Genomic DNA, 27049 nt, shown 5'->3' with positions numbered 1-27049 from the left:
ACCGTAGGGCAGTTGCTCTCTTAACAGTCTCACAGCAAGTCAAACTCAGAGTGTTACAAGTCTCTAAATTATTATTTTGGTCCCTGAAAAATATCTGTCGGTAAGTATTTGTTTAATAGTAATCTTAGCTTCCTTTAGATACCAAATTTAGTCATTTTAGCATGTTTTCAATTCGTAATTTGTAAGAAAATATGTGGCGCTAGTATTGTTAGCATCTCTATGGCATTTTTCATGTATATCAACATTGTGCTATTCGCTTGCTATGCAATCATTTTTTGAGGGTTTTAGTTAATTCTAAGCTACTTTTTTTATATTTGCATTGTTCACCATATTGAGATTGTAATATGCTTCTTTTTTTTTCTGTATGTTACAGTTTTACAGTCCTTCCAGTAAAACACACTAAAAGAGCAAGATGCTTTCTGGTTCTTTATTGGAGACTGTTAGCTATCTGTAAAGCTAGTTCACACACACTAGTAAAGGCAGAATAGGAGTTTCCCCCCATAAGTGTCATCAGCTAAAAGCAGATGTAATGCAAGTGAGCCATATCGAAAGGGAACCTCAACCACATTGAGTCACTTAAGATATAAAACAGGAACCATTGGGCAATAAAAGTTGGTCACACTTTATTTTAAGGTTATGTTGTTAGTTACATTGTAGGTACCCACATAAGTACCACTGAGTAATATTAATTAACTACATGTAATTACTATAGAGTTAAGGATTAGGGTTTTGTTTGTAATTATACATAATTTAATGTTATTGCTAGTAAGTACACAGTACTAACATGTAACTGTCACCTTAAAATAAAGTGTAACCTAAAAGTTTCATCCAAACTTTCACTGATTTTCCATAGTTTATGCAAATATACTGTATATTTCATGCAACATGCCAATCTTGTATCATAAAAGCACTCATATTTAAAGAAGAGATTGTTAATCATCTTATGAGTTAGATAATCACCATGACTCATAATACAGTTTACTGGTCACAGCAAAATACAGTGAGGTAATGACTTCAAACACTAAAGTTCCTGGCAAAGAAACGCCCTCTGCTCTGTCTCACCTATATGTATCAGAAGGTTAAATTATATCAGATAAATTAATGCAGAATCAGACAATAAACCTAAGCATTAAAAAAACTGTAACTGTATTAGCATTCCAATAAACTTCACAGGATTTTATCATTATTAGTTTAATTAAATACATTAATTTTATAAAATTAGGTACTGAAAAATGGGGAACACTATAATAAGGTTAACATATGTTTTAACACAAACTAACTATGAGCAATACATTTGTTTCAGTATTTATTCATCTTTGTTAATGTTAGTTAATAACAATCCAGCTGTTCATTGTTTGTTCATGTTAGTCCACATTGCATTTACAAATGTTAACAAATACAACTTCTGGTTTTAATAATGAAGCAGTAAATGTTGAAATTCACTTTAAATAAGATTGATAAATGTTGTAGAAGTATTTTTTTTTATTATTAGTTCATGTTACCTAAAGTAGTTAACTAATGTGAACTAATGAAACCTTATTGTAAAGTGTTACTGAAATATGAAACAGGAAACATGGCATAAGATTAGTGTAATAACCTGTTCAAATATTTGAACATTACAGGTTTTTTTTCTTAACTCAGACACGTCAGTGGTATCCTGTGCAAGAGCCAAAGTGACCAATCAAAACATTGCCTCACATCACACATTCCATCATGAGCCTAGTGAACACACCAGGCGTGTGCCTGCACAAAACGCCCTCTGCTCATAAAAGTCTGTGTGGGAAAGCCGTGGAATATTTGACACTATTAACCTCATAGCTTCAGGGCACTCCCCACTCAGGCCCTCCTGTGACGTCATTTCGAGTATATGGATTAGCCTATCTATTTAGTGTATGGTATATCGTCAGACTTGCTTTGTTTATTTCTGCCACAGAAATCTTATTGTGCACTGATCCCTGTTATGTAATGATTAGTCACACCTATTTATTCAAGCACACAATATAAAGAAGCCACTCATGCAGGAGTTCATGCATTGTAACTTCATCATTACAAATGTGTAATCATGTAATTTAAATAGTTATAATATAATATATAATATTATTATATATTATATTATAACTATTTAAATTACATGTCAAATCTTTCAATAGAAATTACATTGTATATTAGATTACCATAAATGCTTGTCAGTACATTCAACACTTTAAGCATATTTCAAAGACAGGCAAAGTAATAATGAAATCTAAAGATGCACTCAAGTCCGAAGCAGTCAAAAAAAGCAATCTAAGTTCTAATTTCTAATTTCAACTAATGTCATTTCGTTTAAACTATCCGTAATAAGTACACTTTTTAAAAGTTCTCAAGTTTTAAAAAAGGAATACATCCACTTTCCATGATGATCTAAAGACAGTGTGGTATAATGACAAATTACTAGTTTAACTGTCTTTCTTTATAAAATCTTTAGTGATCAAAGGTCAAACTTCAGTTTTGCTTGCTTTAAGCCTCACTAACTCATTTGTTATGAACTTGTTGAATAAAATTCATTCTCTCTTTAATGTATGGAACTTTAGCTCTAGAGCTGCGTGCTATACAGTCATTTTCTTCATAAAAGGCAGGGTCAGCTCTAAGCTCTTCAACCTTCAGTTTGCTTTGTCTTTGCATTATAGCTGACATAATAGCATAAATACACAATAACACAGATGCATAATAGCTGAGAACTGAATTTATGAAACCAAATGATGCAACATCTGACATCAAACTGTTTCAGATAATTAAAGGGCTATAGAATTGAACCTGTTGAACAGCTATTAATAATAAAGAATATTGCCTCAAAACAAATTTGTCACATACCTTTTTTTTTATTTTTATTTTTTTTATACATACATACATAACGTCTCGGTTACTAACGTAACCTCGGTTCCCTGAGAGAAGGGAACGAGTATTGCGTAAGTAGCTTACGCTACGGGAAAAACTACTTTTCTCGAGAATATTGAAGCCAAATTTTTAAAACGCAGTGCAGCTGCACAGCAGACACTAAGCTGAGCGTCTAGAGCGGTCATTTGCTGTGCTGCAGCAACTGCACGAACCTATGGTGAGGCGGCTATATTAGCCCCCATTTCTTCCATACAATCAGGTTTAAATTAACTGAAGCGATCCCCCGTTCTAAGCACAGTAGCTTCTCTCAGGGAACCGAGGTTACGTTAGTAACCGATACATTCCCTTTTGAGAGCTCTCTAGTATTGTGTAAGAAGCTTGCCCTATGAGAACCCCGTTTGAAACGGTGTGCGTACTTAAAATTTCGCTCCTCACTATAGCCCAGGGCAGAAGTACCAAGGCCCATATAAGAGTAAAGTTATGAGTTCTAATAGAGGCCAAACTTGTGTTGAGCCTTCTATAGGGAACCAAGGAATGGCCTAGAGAAGGTCAGTCCTTATATAATATGCATGAACTAGGACCAGATATATGCATTGGCCTTATAGTTATGTGCTTAACATTAATTCTATTGAAAAATGATTTCCATTACACGAGAGTAGATGTTAAAACTTCATGCTGATTTGTACTCGGCTTTCGCCAAGATAAGCACCAACTGAGATGTAGCTTTACAGTAATCTATGCTTCTCCATCCATTTACGCTTCTTTCCATATGGTGATGTGAATCTCCTTCTGTCTGGTGTTAATAGCTGCAGTGTATTTTGCGCGCCAGCACACACAACGGCTGCTACCACAGTGCGGCCTCCCCATGACAACCGTCTGGATTGAGCCGAGTAGGGGACATCTCTAGGGTCTTCAAGTGGGCACCTTCCGTCCTCAGTGTTTCATCGACTAGCCCACGACACCTCAAGAGGGCTTGACAGTGACTCTGGCGTCCCAGAGTCACCCCCCTCTGTTCCCCACTCAACTCAGCCCAGCTTACTGACCTTTACATCCTTCCTGATGCTGAGGTTGCTCCTTCCTCGTAGTTCACATGTGCCCTAACCACAATCTCTCACAATCTCTCCGCAACCCAACCATAAGCGCCAACCCGTTTGACTAAGGCTGTCGAGCCCCACTGCCGACGTTAAAGCAGTGGCAACGGTTCCGTATGGCATACTACCGCAAAACACAATATCTGTCCAAACACCAATCCTCATTCACACAAAATTCACAGGAACGTAATAACTGTAATTACTATGCAAACTATGCTAAATAAACCAACAGACTCTTCAAGTTTTTCAAGAATTCTTCGAAACCGTAGCGTGGTGGCCTGTACACAGCCAGCCAGAATCTTTCCGTCTCAACCACAGCCAGTTGCTGCTCCTCTCTGCTGCTTCAGATAACTTCTTTACTGTGCGACGCAACTCTTGGCCACTGAATCCGACGTCACTGAGGAACCGGTTTGTGGACTCTCCAACCTCACTGTTCTTCTTCAGTGGCCAGCTGAGCATACCGCAGTTTTTTCCTCTCATATGCCTCATCTACAGCATCCTCCCATGGCACTGTTAACTCTATCAGTTGAACAATGCGTGCTGATCCAGACCACAAAACAATATCTGGTCGGAGGTTAGTGGTGGCAATCTCAAGTGGAAAAATAAGCTGTTGATCAAGATCAGCCAGCATTTTCCAGTCCCTAGCAGCTTCCAGTTGTCCTGGGCGAGAATTGGTTTTAACACCTTTTCTTGGTGGTTGCTCGCCCGGGCGGAGGAATATAATCTTCTGTGTGTACTGTTTTGCTATAACAGGTGGCAACTTTACGCTTGTCTTCCAATGCTAAAGCCAAACATCGGAGTACTTGGTCATGGCGCCAAGTAAACCGACCTTGGCTAAGAGCCACTTTACATCCTGTCAAAATGTGCCTTAATGTGGCAGGTGATGAACACAAAGGACAAGAGGGATCCTCTCCTATCCAGAGGTTTAGGTTCTGTGGTGATGGGAGAACATCATATGTTGACCTGATAAGGAAACTGATCCTACTCTCTTCCATTGACCAAAGGTCTTGCCAGCCCATCTTGCGTTGTTCCACACTCTCCCATCTCATCCACTCTCCCGGCTTGGCCTGAGAAATGGCCTTTATGCACCTCATCCTCTCCTCCTGCTTTCGCACCTCGTTGACTACTAGCTTCCTCCTTTGAGCTGGGGCTGCCTTGCGCCATTTAGGAGGAGCTAAACTGAGCCCAAAAAACCCTATTCCATGCTGTACCTGTCTCACGATATCACCAATTTGAAGGGCAGCCTTTGCCTCTTCCACAGATTCTTTGCTGACCACTTTACTACCAGTTTTTAACACAGGTGCTGCCTCCCTTACACATTTGTCGCGTGACTCTACTAAGGTAATTTCCAGTCTGACCTTGGCGCACTTAAACTCCTCGGTTAAAGCAGAGACTGGCAGCTGCAATATTCCTTTACTATAAAGTCCCACTCTGCTGAGATAGCGTGGAACTCCCAACCATTTCCTGATATATGAACTTATTAGCGCTTCCAGCGTATCCACTGTTGTCAAAGAAACCTCGTACACAGTCAGTGGCCACAGCAACCTTGGCAGTAGACCAAACTGAAAGCACCAGAGTTTTAGTTTGCTTGGTAGAGTGCAGTTGTTTATGCTCTTCAAGCCTTCCACTGCTTGTCGTCTAACTTCTCCCACTCAAACTGTGTCCTTTAGATCACCATCGTACCATCTCCCAAGACTCTTCACTGGCTTCTCAGAAACTGTTGGTATTGCTTCACCATTAATGAAGAATGCTCTATCTACTACCTTGCCTTTAATTATGCTCCTTGATTTAGAGGGCTTAAATTACATTCGTTTCCATTCAATGTTATCGGTTAACTTACCCAATAACCGATTAGTGCAGGCTACTGTTGTAGTCATGGTTGTCATGTCATCTATGTATACTCTGATTGGTGGTAGACACATCCCAGAAGCCGAGCGCTCTCCTCCTACTGCCCATTTTGATGCCCTAATGATTACTTCCATTGCCATGGTAAAAGCCAGTGGAGAAATGGTGCATCCTGCCATTATTCAAACCTCTAAGCATTGCCATGTAGTTCTGAATTCTGGAGTTGAGAAACTAAATTACAAATCTCCAAAATAGGCTTTCACTAAATTTTGTTATCGACATCGGTACCCTAAAAAAATCAAATGCTGCCCAAAGAAGCTCATGTGGCACTGAACCATATGCATTAGCCAAATCCAGGAATGTTACATGGAGCTCCTTCTTCTCCTTTTTAGCTGATTGAATTCGTTGCCAGATAACATTGATGTGTTCTAAGCATCCTGAGAACCCTGGAATGCCCGCTTTTTGAACTGAAGTGTCAATGAAGCCATTCTTTAATAGGTAGGTTGACAATCTCTGAGCAATAATGCTGAAGAAAATCTTACCTTCGACAATTAATAGTGAAATAGGACGAAATTAACTGATGATTGTAGCATCTTTTTCTTTGGGTATAAAGACTCCACCTACTCGGCGCCATGCTCTAGGTACAACCTGCTTTTCCCATGCCACTTTTATCAATTTCCACAGAATTCGTAGAACTCCTGAAGCACTCTTGTACACTCTGTACGGAACTCCATTAGGCCCTGGAGATGATGAAGCCCTTGCCTTTCTCACAGCCTGCTCTATCTCTTTCCACTTAGGTGCACAGACCTCCATTTTGTATTCTGGTGGATTGATAGGTGGGATGTCTGATGGAATTGACATAGGCTCATGCCTATTTGTATCTGTATGCGTTTCCTCCGAATATCTCTCCAGCTCAACCCTAGATGCTTTTAAAGTGCCATTCTTCTCACTGGTGAATAACTTCTTTACGTATTTGAATGGGTCTTTATAGAAATTAGCCCTTGCACTAACTGTGCAAACCCTCCTCTCCTCTATGACAGGGGTGCTGATATCCTGCGAACTGTGGTTTGCATCCTGTCGCTGGATTTCATTCGACTGACTTGACTGACTTCGTAAGAAGTACTGATCAATGCGAGGCCCTTGTCCCTTCTCTCTCAAGCATTTAACTTTCCCTTGATGAATCTTCAAACCCCTGACCGTTGTCGCCTTGCTCCAGCCACAGACACAAGCTCGGAGTTCAATGACTTTGCTAACTGCAGAACCTGAACTAGTCTTTTGTGAAGTACTCTCCATACTCATATCCATTCCCATTCCAAAGTCATTAACCATGTTGTCCAACATTGAGTCGTCTTCTGCCCCCGCTCTCACAGACTCTAGGGATATTTTTTTTAAAAGAACCTTTGCTTGTAAAGCGGGAACTTCCAGGTTATAATATCTCATAAATGTGGACAGCGAGGCCCAGCCGACCGCCGCGCAGATATCTTCAATTGGTATTCCACTTAACCAAGCCCATAGAATAGAATGAGGCATTTATATAGTGTTTTATATGTACTACTGTACACCCAAAGCGCTTTACAATCATTTCGGGATCTGTCCTCAACCACCACCAGTGACAAGGCCATGCCTCTCGTGGAATGAGCTCTAACGCCCAATGGGCAATGAAGGCCCTTAGACTCATAAGCCAGTGTGATAGCATCCACTATCCAGCGCGATAATCTCTGCTTTGTGACAGCGAGCGCCTTGGTGCAGCCGCCAAAGCATACAAATAGCTGTTCTGACTGTCTGAACGAGGCAGAACATTCCAGATAAACTCTGAGAGCCCTGACAGGGCAGAGTAGATTCATGTCTCTTTCGTCCTCTGGAGAGGGAAGAAAAGAAAAGCACTTTAGGAACATAAAGTGGAACATGGAACATGGCGAGTAGAAAGCACTTTAGGAACATAACCATGCCTTGGCTTAAGGACGACTCTGGAGTCGCTTGGCCCAAACTCAAGGCAAGAAGCGCTTACTGCTAGCGCTTGCAAATCGCCCACTCGCTTGACTGAAGCTAGTGCATTTAAGAGAGCGGTTTTGAGCGAAAGAGGCTTCAGGTCCTCAGACCTGAGGAGGGTTTAACCTTCTGGCCCCTTTAAGGAAGCGCACAACGAGGTCGTTTCTTCCTAGTGATTGCCCGGCCACAAGAGCGTGAGATGCTGTTATGGCAGCCACATACACTTTGAGCGTGGAGGGGGTACGACCCGCGTCAAAGAGCTCTTGCAAGAAGGCGAGTACACTTGATACTCCGCATGAGTAGGGGTCCAGGCTCTTTGCTGAGCACCACCCGGAGAATACTACCCACTTTTGAGCGTAGAGATGCCTAGTTGAAGGCGCTCTCACTTGAGAGATGTTTTTTTTACACCCTTTCCGGGAGACACCTGGATACCCGTTGAGGGCCCCACACATGGATACCCGTTGAGTCACATACATGAAGGGTCCACAAGTCAGGATAGGGATGCCAGATTTTCCCGTTCGCCTGCATGAGGAGATCTCTACTCAGCGGTATTGGCCATGGGGCTGTTTCCAGCAGCTGCACCAGCTCAGAGAACCATAACTGGGTCTTCCAGAGAGGGGCCATTAACAGCACTGCACACTTGCACTCCCTGATCCGTTCGATGACCTGTCATGTATCATGACCGTAGGAAATGCATACAGCGGGCGGCTCGGCCAGTCGTGGGCTAGCACGTCCCTGCTTTTTGTGAAAAATGTTCGGCAACGAGCATTGATTTCTTAGGCGAAGAGGCCGACCTCTGCCTCACCGAAGATGCTCCATATCAGCTGAACCGTCTGTGTGTGAAGAGACTATTCCCCTGGGGGAACTTTGTCTCTGGATAGCATATCCGCTCCCTGTTTTAGAATACCTGATACGTGCGCCACCCTCACCGAGCACAGGTTGTGCTGAGCCCATAGAATGAGATTCTTGGCCATAGTGTGCAGGTTGTTCGACCTGAGACCACCCTGGCGATTTATGTAGGACACCACTGCCACGTTGTCTGTCCGGACCAGGACGTGGTGGCCTTTTAGATACGGGAGAAAAGCTTTCAGTGATAGAGCAACCGCTCTCATCTCTAGACAGTTTATATGTAGGCACCTCTCAGGACTTGACCATAGGCTGGAGATGGGCCTGCCCCCCAACCTCGGCTGGAGGCGTCTGCCGAGATCACTTTTCTCTTTGAAACACACCCATACTCACGCCGGACTGATACCAGTCGGCTGCTTTCCAGGGGGCCAGGGCTTTGATACAGCCGTGCCTCGCTCTGATTTGTAAGTGGCCAGATAGCCATGCCTGAATCAGTACACAGGGTTTTAGCCGCTAGGCGTGACGTAAGGGGCGCTCTCATTTGTATAGAGTCCATCACTGTTCCCAGGAAAGAAATACTGTGGCTGGGAGACAGTGTGCTTTTGGAAGCATTGATCCTGAGACCTAGGGATTCTAGATGGCTGAGGAGCCAGGATCTGTGAGTTATCAATTGCGCCTCCGATTGGGCTATAACCAGCCAATCGTCAAGATAGTTTAACACTCGGACTCTCCGCTGTCTCAGGGGGTGAACGCTGCATCCATGCACTTCGTAAATGTACGAGGTGCTAGAGATAGGCCAAACCGTAGCACTGGTAAGCCTGCCCCTCGAAAGCGAATCTCAGGAATGGCCTGTGATGGAGCATTATCTCGATGTGAAAATAAGCATCCTTCAGATACACTGAGAAACACCAATCCCCTGGGCGAATTTGCGCAAGGATTTGTTTGGTTGGCAGCATCCTGAATGGGCACGTCATAAGCGCTTTGTTCGGGTGTCTGAGGTCTAGGATGGGCCTGAGGCCACCATCCTTTTTTGGAACGAGGAAGTAGCGTCTGTAAAAGCCCAACTCGCTTTGTGATAGAGGGACTGACTCCACAGCCCCTTTTCAAACAGTTTCAACACTACGGTGTGAAGGACGTGCGCCACGTCGCTTCTCACGGTCGTCTCGGCCACGGCTATAAAGCACGGAGGTCTGCGAGCAAACTGTAGTGAGTAGCCGCTTTTTATTGTTAAACACCCATTCTGATATACCGGCAGGGCCGGCCCAAGGCATAAGCGAACTGAGCGGCTGCTTGGGGCCCCCTGGCCACCAGGGAGCCCCCCAATCGAGTTTAATTTTTTTTTTTTTAGATGACTTAAACAAGTGACAAAAATGAATGAATATGAATGAATGAATGAATAATTCAAGACAAGAAAATTCTGATTTCATGATCAATATATCTGCCAACAACTGCTGCTGTGTCTGCCAGCGTTTAAGTCATACGCATAATCTAGACACCTCGCCGAGTGCATAGACAATTCGTTCGCAACTGCGCATAGTCACGGTAACGGTTTAAGTTGTAGAAAAAAGCCGCATGGGAACTTAACCTTCTAGGTATAATGGTAGCAGTTTGAATAAATAATAAACATAGCAGTTTGAATTCTTCTCCACTTTATTATACCACACTAATGCCAAAAACCCGCGATACCCCGGTACCAAGTGCGCACGACCCATTCCAATCTACGACAAGCCCCAAGGGGAAAAATAGATTGCATACACACATACAACGAGCACCAGTACATCATTACCGGTATTATAGAAACAGACTTTGTTGGATTCATGTCATTTTTTATTAAGTATTTATTTTGTATTAATACATAACCTCACTGTATTCATTTATAATGTATCATTATTGCGTGACATTTGTGTCAATAATCGTCAAGTACAGGTGACTTCGTGTAGTGGGAGGGGGCCCCCAAATCAAATTCTGCTTAGGGCCCCCAAAAGGCTCGGACCGGCTCTGTATACCGGGGATGGCCTTCCAGGCTTTGGCATCATAGCTAGGGGTTGAATGATGTCTTGGGACGGGACGCTCTGTGATAGGGACCCGGCCGCCCAGCTGCTTTGCTTGTAATACTGTGAAACAGCGCTTATGTGCAGAGGTGTGTACTTTATAGTGGGCACACCACCTACATTTATTACATTTCCAGCGCGAGCTGGGGGGAGAACTGATACTGTGGTGACAGTGTTTATGTGTAGGGGTGCGTATTTAATAGTGGGCACACAAACTACATTTATTACACTCCCAGTGTGAGCTGGAGGAAAGCTTGATACTGTGGGAACAGTGCTTATGTGCAGGGGTGCGTACTTTATAGTGGGCACACAACCTACATTTATTACGTTCCCAGCGTGAGCTGGAGGGAAACTTGATACTATGGGAACAGTGCTTGTGTGTAGGGGTACATACTTTATTGTGGGCATGTGACCTACATATATGTTACATCTCCAGTGCGAGCTGTCGCTGTAAAAACGGCGTTTGTTTGCAGGTGTGCATGTTTTATAAGAGACCCATTTACAGGCATGAAAATTCACTCGTAATGTCCGTTTGGGTCATGCAGAGACCTCGAGAGGGCGAAATGGGGGCGCAAGGGCGGGGTAGCTCTCTTGAACATAGAGAGAGCTAGCCGCGGGCGCGAGGGGACGAGCCGCCACCCGTGGAGAGTGCAGCTTTTGATTGGCAGATCCCAGACACGAAGCACACACGCTGTGAATCATACTTCTTACGTACAGTGAGTCGCAGCCGCGAACACACTGAGGCTTAGAAAGGATATATGCGTGCCGGATGGCACAGCAGAACAGTGGGCTGAAGGCGGCGTCGAGTTGAAACAGGAGTCGGCATCCTCAAACTGCTTTGCAGGTGCTTGTTCCGTTGAAAGGCTTTTTGACGGGGTCGAAAAAGGCTTCTAATCCGGAGGTCAGCGAAGTGGAGACTTGCTGAAGGAGATTAAATCTGATTGTATGGCAGACATGGGGGCTAATATAGCTATAAGCCACGCCCATTTTGGCGGGCTATGACGCGCCAGGGTGCGAAGCGGCCTGATTGGTTCGCACGCATGAGCCACCTCGCCATAGGTTCATGCAGTTGCTGTCAACTTAGTGTCTGCTGTGCGTTTTAAAAATTTGGCTTCAATATTCTCGAGAAAAGGAGTAAGGACTATAAAGAAGGAAGGATGCCCTCCTGTAAATTGACACACTCTGCAGGCACTCTGTATGACTGTATGATCGCTGACCTTTCCTTGCAGGGGAATAAATAATCTTTAAAGATAATTGGTACATGTTTGTCTCTTATTCAGTAATAGAAAGTTGTTAGCCACCACAAACATAAAAATGTATATTTTTTTGTCCATATGAAAGTCAAGTAAACAAAACTTTCTTCAAAATATCTTCTTTTGTGTTCCAAAGAATGACATGAGGTTGAGTAAATGATGACAGAATTTTCATGTTTAGGTGAATTATACCTTAGAGGGATATTTGAGGCAAATGCCAAATTCCAGTGAATATATGTCCTCTATTAAGGCCTAGTCTCCTTGAACACAATCGAGGGCCAGGGAATGTGAGTAAGCATTTTCCATAAATATTGGTCATATGAGAAGAAACTTCCTTTAGGAAAAATGGAGCTAAGACCAGCTAAGACCAGCTTAGGCTGCTTCAAGCAGGTTGTTCTTACATAAAAATATAAAACCAGAGTAATAAATGTTTGATGACCCAATAAAAAACTCGGGCCAAGTCTAATCCAGTAATCAGGCATTACCACAGCCAAAGGGGCATACTATTATTATGTAATCAAAAAGAAAATAATTGTTGCTTGTCAGTTATTGCTTCAATTATACCTGAAAGTTACTTCAATACATTTAGAAATGATAAGGATTTATGCTGCTATTGTCCAAAAAATACCTTTGCAAAACGAGAGCATTCCCAAATATGTGTGTGTATGTTGTATATATTTAATTTAAATTTGTTGTATAGAGCTTTTCACCATGTATATTGTTCTCTTACGAGAGTATCTCTCGTACTGCGTAATATCTTACGCTATGGGGGAAAACCTCTTTTCCACGAGATATTGAAGCCAAAAATTATCCTTAATTTTGAATTAATGTAAAACGCTGTGTAGCAGCATGCAGACATAGGCAAGACGACTTGCGCGCCTATTGGCTGCCCTGCGGCAACAGCAGCAGCTTATCGAGAGAGGCTCTGCGCGACACATATCCAATGGGGGCATTTCGGGCCCATTTCGTCACGTCCCGCCAGAAAAGGGCGTGGTCTCGCCCTATAAATATAGTTCGATTAGGCTGGTACAACTGATTTTCATCTCTTCAGCGAAGCATCGCTGGATCCGGAGTGAGAAGCCACGCCGTCTGAGAAAAGCACACAGCGGGACGAGCCTTGAGTCTGAAGTCGCTGACATCGCCGCCATCGTACCTGCTACGCTTTCCGGCGTTATATCCTTTTCTGCAAGTGTGTGTGTGTGTGTTCGCCGCTGCGACACACATTTTTTCACTGTCTCTCTCCCTCTCCTAAAAGAGCTGCGTCTTTTTCAAGATGCATAGATCCTGCGGCTCGTGCCGAGCCACACTCAGTGAAGAGGATCGCCATGTCATCTGCGTTTCCTGCCTGGGTGAGGATCATGCGGCTCTCGCTCTCGTCGACGGCGGATGCCCTCACTGTCAGCTACTGCCTATGGTGACTCTGAGGACTCGCCTGGCATCATTCTCAGAGCCTGCACTTCAGCCCGCTGTAGCGCCGCGCCGTAAAAGCGCCGTGCCCAGCGCGGCCCTTCTCCTGCCCGCCAAAGCTCGCCGGTTCGCCCGCCAGCTTTGTCGGCATCGCTCGAGTCCCTCACCGATGGACAGCGGCCGCCGTCTGCCGCCGCTTCCGCCATTGAGGTCGACGAAACAGCCCCGAGCCTTCTCCAGCCCGTGATAGCTCGCCGGTTCGCCCGCCAGCTTCACCAGCTTCACTCGAGTCGCTCGCTGACGGACAACGGCCGCCGCGCGCCGCCACTTCCGCCATTAATGACGACAAAATAGCTACATCTGTAGAGAAGGCCAGCTGCTCTATCCTGGCGTCGGACAGTGAGGATTGGGCAAGCTCTGTGGACCTCCCCCCTTCTGCCCGCGCGTCGTCAGGGAAACGGGCCAGCATCAAAACCGCCGCGCAGCTAGCTTTCTGTACGTTATAAGAAAGCTACCCCGCCCCCCGTGGACATGCGTCACCGGCGAAATGAGGAAAGAGTGTGTTTTTAGTCCCGCCGAGGCCGGACCAATCTCCATTTCTCAAACATTTCTCAGCTCCTCTTAGTTTGAGTGGCTGAAAATGTCAATATTGCAGCAATGAGCCTGTTGTATAACACACACGCCTGCAAACAAACGCCAACACACACAAACTGTGATGACGCTCTCTTATGTGCTCAAGCTATTTTAAGCTTTTGTCATTTCACCCTGTGGCTCAGTGGTGAAACCCAAAGCCTTCGCACGGGAGACCCGTGTTTGATCCCAGGTCTCGCAGCAGATACAACTTAGTCCTGGCCAGACTTGCACCGAAACTTTTCGCTCGTTCAGTTCCAAGAAACTGCGACTGTTCCAGTGTATTTTGCAGTAAACAAGCAGGTACCATGGCCCGCTTGCCTGCACAAAAATGCCGTTTCCACGGCGACCCAGAAAAATCATATAAGCAGTGTATTTTCTGGTATTCCGCCACAGCCGATGGTGTTATGAGTGTAATAAAAATGCCCACAGCCCAGTGTTCATTTCTACACACAAACACAGCCCGCCACAGTGCAGGGCTCGCACAAATGAGATCGACTCATGTCATTGTGCATTAAATGTAGTGTATGTGCCCACAACCCAGTGCCCACAAACACTACACACTGCACGTGCCACGTTTTCTGTAAAAAGAAACCAACACACATACAGTCAGCACAAGCCGACGGTGTTCTCAGTGCAGTGAATGTGCCCGCCGTCCCACGCCCACATTCCTTCACAGACACGCTCAACTCCACGGCGTTTGTCCCGTTCGCTCTCTCTCTTCACAACTTGTCATAGAGAATTCGAGCGCGACCAGGCTGCCCGCCGTGATTGGCGCGCCTCCCGCCTTGCACACTATAAACACAGTGTTTATGTCTCAGCACACCGAAGCTCTGCAGCCGCCGCTATGCCGCAGCCAGAGCCCGGTTTTCATTCTACCCCTAGCTATTCACGCAAAGCTTCCCGGGGTATCAGAATGGGTGTTGAACACTATAAAAAGAGGCTATTCTCTACAGTTCGCTCGATGTCCCTGCCGTTACACGGCACGAGTCAAAACCACGGTAAACAACGAAGTATCTCATCTACTTCGAGTCAAAATAGCGAAACTGCTGAACAAAGGGGCCAAAGAACCTTTATCTCAGGCTCAGGGCAAAGGGGGGCTATACAGCAGATATTTTCGGGTACCGAAAAAAAGACGGGGGTCTCAGACCCATTCTAGATCTGCGACAGCTGAACAGAGTGCTTATGAAGCGCCAGTTCAGAATGCTGACAACCAGGAAAATACTTGCGCAAGTGCGCCAGGGAGACTAGGGCGACAGTGGCTCAGTGGTTCATGTAGGTTGTCTACAAACCGAAAGGTTGGTGGTTCTATCCCCGGTTCCACCTGACCAAGTGTCGAGGTGTCCATGAGCAAGACACCTAACCCCAGCTGCTCCCGACGAGCTGAGTGGCGCCTTGCATGGCTGACACCGCCGTCGGTGTATGAATGAGTGAGTGAATGGGTGAATGAGAGGCATATATGTAAAGCGCTTTGGTGGCCATTGGGTCTGTGAAAGCGCTATATAAATGCAGTCCATTTACCATTTACCAGACTGGTTGATGTCAATAGATCTGAAAGACGCCTATTTCCAAATACAAATAGCGTCACGTCACAGGCGATTCTTGAGATTCGCCTTCGAGGGCCAGGCATATCAATACACAGTCCCACCGTTCGGCCTGTCCCTAGCAACCCGTACATTTACGAAGTGCATGGACGCGGCCCTCGCACCCCTGAGACTTCAGGGCATGCGAGTTTTGAACTACTTGGACGATTGGCTGATTCTAGCTCGATCACATTCAGAGCTCATAGAACACAGTACCACATTACTCGAGCATCTCGAGAATCTTGGTCTCACAGTCAATTGGGTGAAGAGTTCGCTGTTTCCCAGCCAGAAAATCTCTTTTCTGGGAACAGTGCTGGAGTCGCTGTCTATGACAGCACGTCTGTCGCCAGAGTGAGAACTGGACATTCAGCGCGCCTCGAAATCCTTTCGCCGCGGCTCTATAGTCCCGCTCAAAAGGTTTTAGAAAATGCTGGGCCTCATGGCCTCGGCATCTTCAGTATTCCAGCTGGGCCTGCTTCGCATACGCCCACTGCAGCTATGGCTGAAAGTGCGAGTTCCACCCCGGGCATGGACCTCTGGTCTGTTTCGCCTCAGAGTCGACATGAAATGCGTTACAGCTCTGGAACCTTGGAAAATAGCCGACTGGTATCAGTCAGGCGTGAGTCTGGGGACTCCCTCGAGTGTGGCGGTGGTGTCCACGGACGCCTCCACCTCGGGATGGGGAGCCAGTCCCTCCAGGATTTCGCGATGTTGCGATCGCAACAATTAACGCAACTTCAACAAATCCCTGTGAATTCAGTGCGGCTTGCAATTTTGACCAATCACCGCAACTTTTCTGCAACTTTGACCAATCATTGCAGTCTCCTGCAAAGCGTCGTCCACTTTCCTCACGCAGCGGCTCACTCTCCTCACACAACATGTTGTATTATTATGAACATAAAGTTCTAAAGTGATTATAATTTCATTGCAGATTTACATCATACAAGCATTTCCAGGCCTTTTGGCAATTGGTGGAGCCTGCTGCAACAACTAAAATGGTACGGATCACCAGTGTCCATGCTGCCTCCAAAGAACCTAGCCTTCTAAGACCAGCAGTAAGTTATGTTGTTAGTCTTAACATTTGTTACAGTTTACTTGACATATCTTGACTGTCAATGGCTCCAGCATTAATCAAGGGTGTTTACAGCTGATTTGTTAGGGCAACATACATTAATACTACAGTACAAGTTATTTCTAGTGTGTTATGTGTTTTTGTTTTTTAACAGAAACTAGCACCGATAGATGAGTTAATGCTTTTCTTGATGCACCTTTCTGTGGGCCTGCATTTGAGGGACGTAGCCAAACGCTTCAACATCCATACCACCACAGCAAGCAGAATAAATACATCGTGGACACATTTCCTCTATTATCTACTTGGTTCCATCCACCTGTGGATACCACCACAGGAATTAAAGGCTCATCTACCACCTGGGTTTGCTTTGTTCCCAGACACACAAGTGGTGCTTGACTGCACAGAAATCTTTTGCCAAACTCCCTCTTCTCTTTTTTTGCACAGCGTAGTCTACTCCCCATACAAGTCACACACCACTTTCAAGGCCATGATTGGCAGTTTTAAATATAAACATAAACGAGGGTTAAACTGATATGTTGTTTGTTTACAAACATTCACAAATGCAGAGATGTTATTGTTTATTTTTACAAATCTATAAAACCTGAACTGATTCAATTTAATAAATACATACAAAACTAGAACTGATTTACTGTAAATTATTCTAAGAGTAACAGTAAATAGTAACAGTATCTATTTCAAACACACAGCCATGTAAAAATAAAAAAAGAAGTGATCCCCCTGATCCCTAATGATTTGTGCAACCTCTGCATCTTTGTAGATTCTTTGGATGACCATGTCATCCTCTGCAAACATCAAAAAGTCACACCACTCCATTCCACTTATTAGAAGCTGGCCTTGGACCTGCCAGTAGTAGCTGTGCTGCCGTTTTAATTGCATTGTTTTGCCATGCAACTTCAAGTACTTGCAATCAACATAGCTCTTGCAATTTGGGCATTTAATCTGAACCAAACCATAGGGAGGGTAATTCGGTTGGGTCAAATACAACCCCGTCAGGAGAAGACCCTAACCAGGGGGCCTCAGCGTGGATGATAAACCCACAGGGCCAATAGTTTGTCTTCTTGACCCTGCAGTACTCCTCAATGGCAACAGGTTCAAGTACCAGGCCCCTCTTCATGGCAGCAGTATGAACAGTGCCCTTCCAAATCCTCTGAGCGAGCTGCTGTGCTGTACTCTCACCTCGAACATGGCACAATTCGCTAAAGTGTGAGGACGTTATTCGTGGTCGACAAACCTATTGCCACTCTGCAGACGAGCTCTGATCCCGTGTGGAAGCCTCCACCTGTCTGGCCATTTCAATACTTGTCTGCAGGGAGACCAGATGAAGTTGTTGTTGTTCACTGCAAACAAATTGACAGGTTGTAGGCTCCAACCGGTAATCAGCCAACGGCAGAAGTGGAGGTGCATCTGAGTGCAACTGGATGGTCCTGGTGGGATCTACTGGGTGCTGAGAGGCGATGGCACTTCCCTTCTGCACTTCCCCTAGTGCTGACTAGACTAATTGAACATCAGAACTAATGGCCATGGTAGTGATGAGTGGCGCCAAGGTCGCAGGGAAATCACTATACACCTCAGCCACTTTGAGCCTGTCCACATCTGGCAGTTCTCCCCTCAATGCTTTGTAAAGTCTGCTCCTGTGTACATGGTAACATGCTGTGTTTCAGAGATCTTTATTTTCATATTTGAATCATGTTTTATCTAAATTATAGAAATAAGATAAAACATTATTACCTTACACCATTTCCAACCATCTTTTGCTTGGGTTTGGCTGCCAACACGACCATGTCTGTGACCCGGCCTGGCTTCACACCCTGTTGATAGTAATGGTCTTTAATGAAAGCAATCTTTGCACACATACCAATTCAGCTGACCGACGACACTATGAAACAGTGTGGTTAATAATGCTCTCAGACTTACCATAGACCTTGGCTTGTTCCAGCGTTGCTCTGTTTCAGTGCAACTAAGGACAGGGGGTACAGCACTGATCTGAAGCTGTGAGTTGTGTGCTGTCTGATAGAGCAGTGCAACATTGTGATTGCACAGTGCCTTACCAGCCACACATGAACACACAGCCTCACTCAGTTGCACCGGGAATGAGTGCTCAAGTGTAATCTTTAAAAAAAAAGAAGACAATTTTACAAAATAATCATATTACAGATAAACATTGCCATCTTAAATATAGTACAGGCACAGGAAATGGAACAAAATCAACATTTCAGATTGTTAGTCATGGTAGGCTTAACCATATAATATTAGTCATATTAGTTAACAAATGACCAAAAATAGTCGTTTTTAGTTCTGTTTTTATAAACATTAAAAAATGTTAGTATTACATATGTGAGATGTTAGTAGGCTATTACAAGTCAAAAACGTTACATGAATACTGAACATACAGATAACTGAAACTTCATCTAACTTACAACTTAACTTACCATACAAACTTAACTTAAACTTAACTTATAATAAACAACAACCGTCACAAGCAGTTCCTGGAGTTTTCATGGGGGCTAGGTTAGATATTTGAGTGCTACTTTCTGCCAATGTTACTGATACAGAACCTATCCTAGCGACACTAAATCCCCAGGACATGGTTGGAGCAGAACTGGCTGGAACAACTGAACTATCTTCGATCCTACTCTGAGGTCGTGAGGTTTCTCATTCTTCCTCAGTGACCTATGGCAGGTAGCGCGGACACTCACTCTCCCTGTCTCTGGCTCTTTGTTTGACACTGAGTTAAAGGGTTACTTCACCCAAAAATTAAAATTCTGTCAGTATTTACTCACCCTCATGTTGTTCCAACCCCGTAAGACCTTCGTTCATCTTCGGAACACGAATTAAGATATTTTTGATGAAATCTTAGAGCTGGATCACTCCTCCATACTCCTCCATAGGCTTCTTGAGGGATTGAACTTGCAGGCCCCGAAAAGTTATTACAGACATCGTTAAAATAGTCCAAGTGACTACAGTGGCTCAATCTTAAGTTTATCAAACGACGAGAATACTTTTTGTGGCAAAAAAAACAAAAATAACGACTTTATTTCAACTATTCATTTCCTTCTCTTTGGGCCTCGAGTCAGTTCACTAGTGTAAAAGCGTAGAGCTTCTGATGTTGTACGTCACACGCATCACCCACATGGCCAGTGTCGGCCAACAGTGAGCCTACGTGTGACGTAGCTCTACGTTATTACACTAAGTTAACTGACAAGAGGCCAAAAGAGAAGGAAATGAATAGTTGAAATAAAGTCGTTATTTTTGTTTGTTTTTGCGCACAAAAAGCATTCTCGTCGCTGGATCAACTTAAGATTGAGCCACTGTAGTCACTTGGACTATTTTAACAATGTCTTTAATAACTTTTCGAGGCGGCAAGTTTCAATCCTTTTGAAGCCTATGGAGGAGTATGGAGGAGTGATCCAGCTCTCAGATTTCATCAAAAATATCTTAATTCGTGTTCCGAAGATGAACGAAGGTCTTACGGGGTTGGAACAACATGAGGGTGAGTAAATACTGACAGAATTTTCATTTTTGGGTGAACTATCCCTTTAAGAATAATATCATGTTATGATCAAAACAATTAAAACAAGATAATATTCATCAGGCTCATTCAATGTTTAAAGTTACCAAGATAGCTCATAGGCTAGGCTACTAGACTAATACAAAGCTTAGTAAATGAACTTACCTTCGTAATTGTCAATGTAGCTGGAAATAAACATTTTAAACCCCTTCTCCCGCTTACTCTTTGGGGCTGATGTTGAGGATTGTACAATCCTATGTACATCGTTAACGGTTGTCCTTGGCAGGTCCTGCAAGCATCGTGTGTAAAATGCCATCTTCCTCGTCGACTAACTAAAGTTAACTAAAGTTAACGTAAGCTTTCTCGCTCTGACAAGCAGCTGCTCGCTGTCAGACTCGCTCTGACAGGAGTAACCGGAAGTCGTGCGGCCTACCGTGACAACCCGGAAATATCGAACGCTCTGTTTATGCAACAAGCCTCTTCTAGTTCGCCAGCTCAGCCAAGGTGTGTCGACTCCTGTGTTCTATCTCAGTCCTCAAGGCCCGTAGCTCCAACTCAGCCCATCGAGCAGTTGACTCCACCTTGCTGCATCATCCCATCAGCTTCACCATGCTTCCTTGTCCCACCGGCTACACCCTGGTTGGACATCACCCTGCCGCTCCACCCTTTCAGCTCCATCTGGCTTCACTTTCCCTGTAGTTTCCCCAGGGTCCTGCATCCGTTCCGATCCTCCGGCTCCCATGTTATGCCTCGGCAGCTTGACGCTGCAGCTCCACAGTGCCCTCCAGAACTTCCATTGTCACTTGGTCCTTTCAGTCTCCTGGCTCCACCAGGGTCTCCGGAAATCTCGGCTACTCAGTTGGTCATCAAACCAACAATGCTGCCTTGGCTCCTCCCACCATCAATACCACCGTGGACCCTCATACCAGCTGTGCTCTGGGCGTCCACATTTTCCCTCCTGACATCGGCCTACCACTGGAGGTTACCTTTTACATCTACCTCTGTTTGCTTTATTTTAAAAAAGACTTTTGCTACCTGAACTTCCTTTGTCATCCTTGGAACTAAAATGTGACAATTATAATAATTTAATGTAATATAAATTTATACACATTTGTCTTTACATTATGTAACAAAACATCAGAATGTGGCATTTATTTAACCCTAAATGTATAAATGAGTTCAAATTAACCTAATAGGATTTTTGAAATATTTTATCAATAAAAATACATTAATTTATTTGATATTCCATGAATTCCTTAAAAACAAACCTCGTCTCTGACCTTCATCAATGTCATTTTCCAGAGGTGGAAAGTCCAGGGATCAGAAAGTAAAAGTCATGCCATAAATTTATTCCACCCATGAACTCAGCCAGCTGATTGCACAAATTAGTTCTACCTACTGGCTGAAAAACTGCTAATTAGCAAATCCAGGTGATTGAAACAAACTACTGAGGAGGACTTTTACTTTATGAACCTGGATTTCCACCTTTGTCATTGTCATATGTCTTGGTCATAGGATGAAAAGAAATCTAATTTAATTTGTACATCACAACTGCATAAAGGGGGACACAATTATTCATTTAAAGGGATAGTTCACCCAAAAATGAAAATTAAGTCATTAATTACTCACCCTCATGCTGTACCAACCCCGTAAGACCTTCGTTCATCTTCGGAACACAAATTAAGATATTTTTGATTACATTTGAGAGCTTGATCACTCCTCCATAGGCTTCCTAAGGGATTGAAACTTGACGGCCCAGAAAGTCATTGAAGAAAATGTTTAAATATTCCATGTGACTACAGTTCTACCAAAAAGACTCAGAAGGATTCTCGAAAAAAGAATTTATTTTGTGAAAGGAGTTTACAGACAAAAATAAAGGTAGATGCTCGACAAGCTCCGTCTCTGAGTTCTTTGGCGTAGGCCTCGTCCTCCGTCAGGGTCTGAAGGTTAGCTTATAGGTCCTGCCTGATGTTAGAGGCAGGGGCGGAGCCTACCCCCCGACGAGTGGACGGGAGCCATTCTGGTGGTGGTGGGGAGGATGGGGGAAAACTTTGCTACGACACCTGCGGGCAACAACATGGAACGGTAGGATCAGTCTTTTATATTCAATGTCGAGCTGTGATTGGTAGTGTGGAATTATAAATTAGTGACGTGCAATGGAGTCTTTCTGGTAGAACTTACGCTTACGCTTTCATTTCTACCATAAAGACTCAGAAGGATTCTCGAAAAAAGAATTTATTTTGTGAAAGGAGTTTACAGACAAAAATAAAGGTAGATGTTCGACAAGCTCCGTCTCTGAGTTCTTTGGCGTAGGCCTCGTCCTCCGTCAGGGTCTGAAGGTTAGCTTATAGGTCCTGCCTGATGTTAGAGGCAGGGGCGGAGCCTACCCCCAAAAAGTGAGGAAAATGTGACGAATTCCATACATACCTATGAGGATTCTGAAAGCATACAGTAGGATTAATAAATAGGGAAGACAATAAGACGACTTTTAATTGCTTATCTTAAAGTCAGGTACTAAGCATAAAAGATTAAAACTACGATATGTTCTGAGATAAGATAACTTATAAGAGACTTCAGCAAGATCGAGAGTAGGAATGTCACTCTATATGGACAGAGCTTATTTTTAAACGTGGACGAAGCCGCGTCTGGCCGCAAAACTTGAAATGGGAATTTTAACGAAGCCTTGATAGGCTGAGTTGTTAAGATACATACATACGAAAGCCTCAGCTGCCCATGATAGTAGGCTTTAAAGTAATCATTAAAACTGTACATTAAGCCTCGATAGGCTGATGCCTCGATAGGCTTAGTTCATGCGACAGAACCGAGATTAAATGTAATATGCGTTTATGAAATAAGACACGATAGTCTAAGGCCACGGTAGGCTAATCCCTCGATAGGCTGATGCCTCGATAGGCTTAGTCGATACGTCAGAACCGAGATTAAATGTAATATGTGTTTATGAAATAAGCCACGATTGGCTAATGCCTCGATGGGCTGATGCCTCGATGGGCTGATGCCTCAATGGGCTGGTGCCCTCGATGGGCTGGTGCCTCGATGGGCTGGTGCCTCGATGGGCTGGTGCCTCGATAGGCTGGTGCCTCGATAGGCTGACGCCTCGATAGGCTGACGCCTCGATAGGCTGACGCCTCGATAGGCTGACGCCTCGATAGGCTGGTGCCTCGATAGGCTAAGTTCATGCTGATGCCTCGATAGGCTTAGTTCATGCGTCAGAACCGAGATTAATGTGATAAGCATTATTGAAAAGACCACGATAGCCTTAAATGCCAGTGAACGTAGAGTTTCGGAAGCCGCGATAGGCTTAGCCATATTGCAGCTATCGTGAATGACCATCACGAGAGACATAGCAAACAGGGATATGAATAACTTTGAGCATTATATAGTATTCCCCATCAAAGCTAATCTATAATAATCAGCTAAGGCTGAGTTAATAGTGAAGAACGAAATAAATCTGGCAAGCCGAGATTAACTGCATATGTAACTTAAAAGAGCAGCGAAAAACGAACGTATGATATGAATCATTAACCACCGCCACCAGTAGCTAGCGAAGAATTTACTGATGAATTCAGTACATACCTATGAGGATTCTGAAAGGCATGCAGAGGAATTAATAAAATAGGGAAGACAATTAGACAACTTCTTTATTGCTTATCTTAAGGTGAGGTACTGTATGTGAAAGATTAAACCTACGAGATATACTGAGATGAAGATAATTGATTGGAAGCTTTAAAAGATCGAAATTGGGAATGTCACTATGTGAGCTGAGCTTCTTATCTTCTGAATATGAACAGAAGCCACGTCTGCCCCCAAAAATTGAGATGGAGATTTTAAATGAAGCCTCGATCGGCTGAGATTTTAAGATGCATACAACCTGGGTATGAATATAGGGAGAAAATAAATAGAAGCAAAGTTAAATAGCATATGCACCAGCCCTCGTCTTTCTTTAAAAAAATAGGTCCGTAATGACCTTACATTAATAAATAATGAGGCTGTCGCCAGGCGTCTTCCCGAGGAGCCACAAAAGGCAGAGATGACACATTGGCATAACTGCTATCAGGGAAGCTACGATATGCGCAACATATTTGGCTTTAGCGTACGGTCATGAAAGCTCGGTCAATTGTGAAGTCTCGGTAGGCTGAGTTCATGTATCGGAACCGAGATTAGTTGAAAGCTCGATAGCATAATTGTAATAGGCTACGTATAGCCATGAAACGATCAAAGTGATTGTAAAATAGGTCCGTGATTGACCATATACAGTGTTTATAAATGATGAGGGCAGTTGCCAGGTCGACTTTTCCGAGGAGGCACGAGAGGCAGAGATAAGACATTGAGATGATTACAATCGGGAAAGCTACGATTTGAGTTTATGAACGAAGGCTGCGATCGGCCATGAAAAAAAAAAAAAAAAAATTGGCTTAGAGTACAATCATGAAAGCTTGTTCAATAGTGATGCCTCGGTAGGCTGCGTTCATGCATCAGAATCGAGATTAGTCGAAAGCTTCGATAGCATTAATGTAATAGGCTACGTTTAGCCATGAAACAATACCAGTAATCGAAAAATAGGTCCATGATTGACTTTATATTTATAATGATAAAGGCTGAAGCCAGGGAGACTTTACCGAGGAGCCATGATAGGCAGAGATACGACATTAAGAGGATTACAACCAGGAAAGCTAGGATATGCATTTATGAACAAAGGCCGCGATCGGCGATGAAATATTTGTCATTAGGGTTCCAATCGTGAAAGCTTGTCCGATAGCGATGCCTCAATAGGCCGATGCCTCGATAGGCCGATGCCTCGATATGGCCGAGTTCATGCATCAGAACTGAGATTAGTCGAAGGCTTCGATAGCATTAATGTAATAGGCTTCGTTTAGCAATGAAACCTTACCAGTGATCGTAAAATAGGTCCGTGATTGACCTTACATGTATAATGATAAAAAGCTGAACTTTTCAGAGGAGCAACGATAGGCAGAGATATGACATTGGATGGTTACAATCAGGAAAGCTACGATATGCGTTTATGAACAAAGGCCGCGATCGACCATGAAATATTTGGCTTAGAGCACAATCATGAAAGCTTGTTTAATAGTGAGGCCTAGATAGGCGGATGCCTCGATTGACTGAGTTCATGCATCAGAACTGAGATTAGTCGAAAGCTTCTATAGCATTAATGTAGTAGGCTACGTTTAGCCATGAAACGATACCAGTATTCGTAAAATAGGTCCATGATTGACCTTATATTTATTATGATAAAGGCTGAAGCCAGGGAGACTTTTCCGAGGAGCCGCGATAGGCTGAGATAAAACCTTAAGATGATTCAACCAGGGAAGCTACGATATGCATTTATGAACGTAGACCGCGATCGGCCATGAATTATTTGGCTTTGGATTACAATCGTGAAAGCTCAACAAGTTATGCCTCGATAGGCAGAACTCATGCGTCGAGAACGAAATCAAGTCGAAAGCTTCGATAACATTAATGAAATAGCCCAAGATTGGTCATAAAATGGCAGTAATCGTAGAATTTCAGAAGCTGTGATAGGCTTAAAAATATTGCAGCAATCAGAAACGAAAGTCACGATAGACATAGCAAGCAAGGATACGAATAACCTTGGAGCGTTGTTATTATGGTATTTTCAAAGCTTTACCTCGAATGTCGGTTGAGAGGGCTTGTTGCATTTAGTAGAAAATACGTGTCGGATCTGATGTAGGTCTTGTATGCTGTGGACGACCATCTGCCGAGCATTTGGATAGGGGAGTCGGGAACGCCGCATTCGGCTACTGTTGTTGTGGCTCCGAACGAAAGGAATGCCCAGTGTATATATGTGGAGAAGGACCGGAGAATTAAGGAGGAACTACATGGGTTCAAAACCAGTGCTTTGTCATTGGAAGACCGTTCGGTTATATGAAGAAAGGGGAGTATTGAAGTGTGGTCATGCTTTGAGATATGACCATAGAGGTATAAGGGCAATAGGAATTATAGACTTTAGATATAGTAATAACACCAGAGACTCCAGAACAATCTGTTTTCGAAAACGTAAATACATTTAAAAGGTGGGAGAAAGACGTAAATCGGAAATAGAAAAGCCACGAGCCAAATTAAAATGTTTTGAAACGGATGCGAATTCCCCCGATCGCATAAACCTGTAAAACACGGTTAGAAAACGCTTTTTCTTGGATGCATGATCATGCACGCTGTTAAAACATGGCTACAATCTGAATATGTATATAGGAAGAGAAAATAACATTTAGGATGGGAAGTAATAAAGGGGGTTAAATGGATTTCACTTTCTGAAATGTTGCTGTTAAAGCACAAACAACATCTGCAAAGTTACGACGCACGAACTTCAAGCATTGAAGACATAATATATATATTTTTTTATATATTTGAACTATTAATTGCTGTTGATTTATGATTGAATAAGAGATAGTTATATTTACAGAAAACGAGCTGAGATCAAATAGTGTGCCCCCTTTTATTAGTTGAAGTCTGCAATCATCTAGGTATAAGTCGAGATCTTTCCGGCGCTCGGGAAGTTATTGAAAAAACATCTCCATAAATGCATTACCGAAACAATAACAAATTCAGAGAAGGGCGTAAAACGAGTTGAATAAGTTAGCCTTAATAGGTACTGCTCCTTTAAGATTGAAGGCAATTCGTCTTGTCTCGGACAATGGTGAGTGAGCAGATGAGGAGCGCAAGCTGTAATATATGGCATATACTGTGATTTAATAACAAAGTTACTCTTAAGCTTGATTTAATTCTATTCAGCAACCCAGTTGATAGTATTTTGCAACTGGCTGTGAGTGCGTGGGATCGACGATTCAGTTACGTGAATCTTTGCATACACTTACCATT

General features: G+C 43.7%; 1 protein-coding gene and 1 long non-coding RNA gene across 2 annotated transcripts; one reads left to right on the top strand and one right to left on the bottom strand.

The window, feature by feature from the left end:
- On the top strand, positions 1-18802 carry LOC143707229 (uncharacterized). Its single transcript, XR_013193115.1, has 3 exons — positions 1-100; positions 16501-16624; positions 16796-18802. It is a non-coding gene; the product is annotated as an uncharacterized LOC143707229 (long non-coding RNA).
- On the bottom strand, positions 17203-23430 carry LOC143707228 (uncharacterized). Its single transcript, XM_077199966.1, has 4 exons — positions 20336-23430; positions 18577-18771; positions 18391-18470; positions 17203-18293 (listed from the first exon to the last, which is right to left on the bottom strand). The coding sequence occupies exons 1-4, from the start codon at positions 20432-20434 to the stop codon at positions 18152-18154; spliced, it is 516 nt and encodes a 171-aa protein (XP_077056081.1). The 5' UTR covers positions 20435-23430; the 3' UTR covers positions 17203-18151.
- Positions 23431-27049: the final 3619 nt, after the last annotated feature.

Source organism: Siphateles boraxobius, unplaced genomic scaffold (assembly GCF_051911475.1).
Source record: "Siphateles boraxobius isolate OS27281-9 unplaced genomic scaffold, OSU_SipBor_1 41, whole genome shotgun sequence".
Classification (NCBI taxonomy): Eukaryota; Metazoa; Chordata; class Actinopteri; order Cypriniformes; family Leuciscidae; genus Siphateles; species Siphateles boraxobius.
This window is presented reverse-complemented; position numbering and strand designations above follow the sequence as displayed.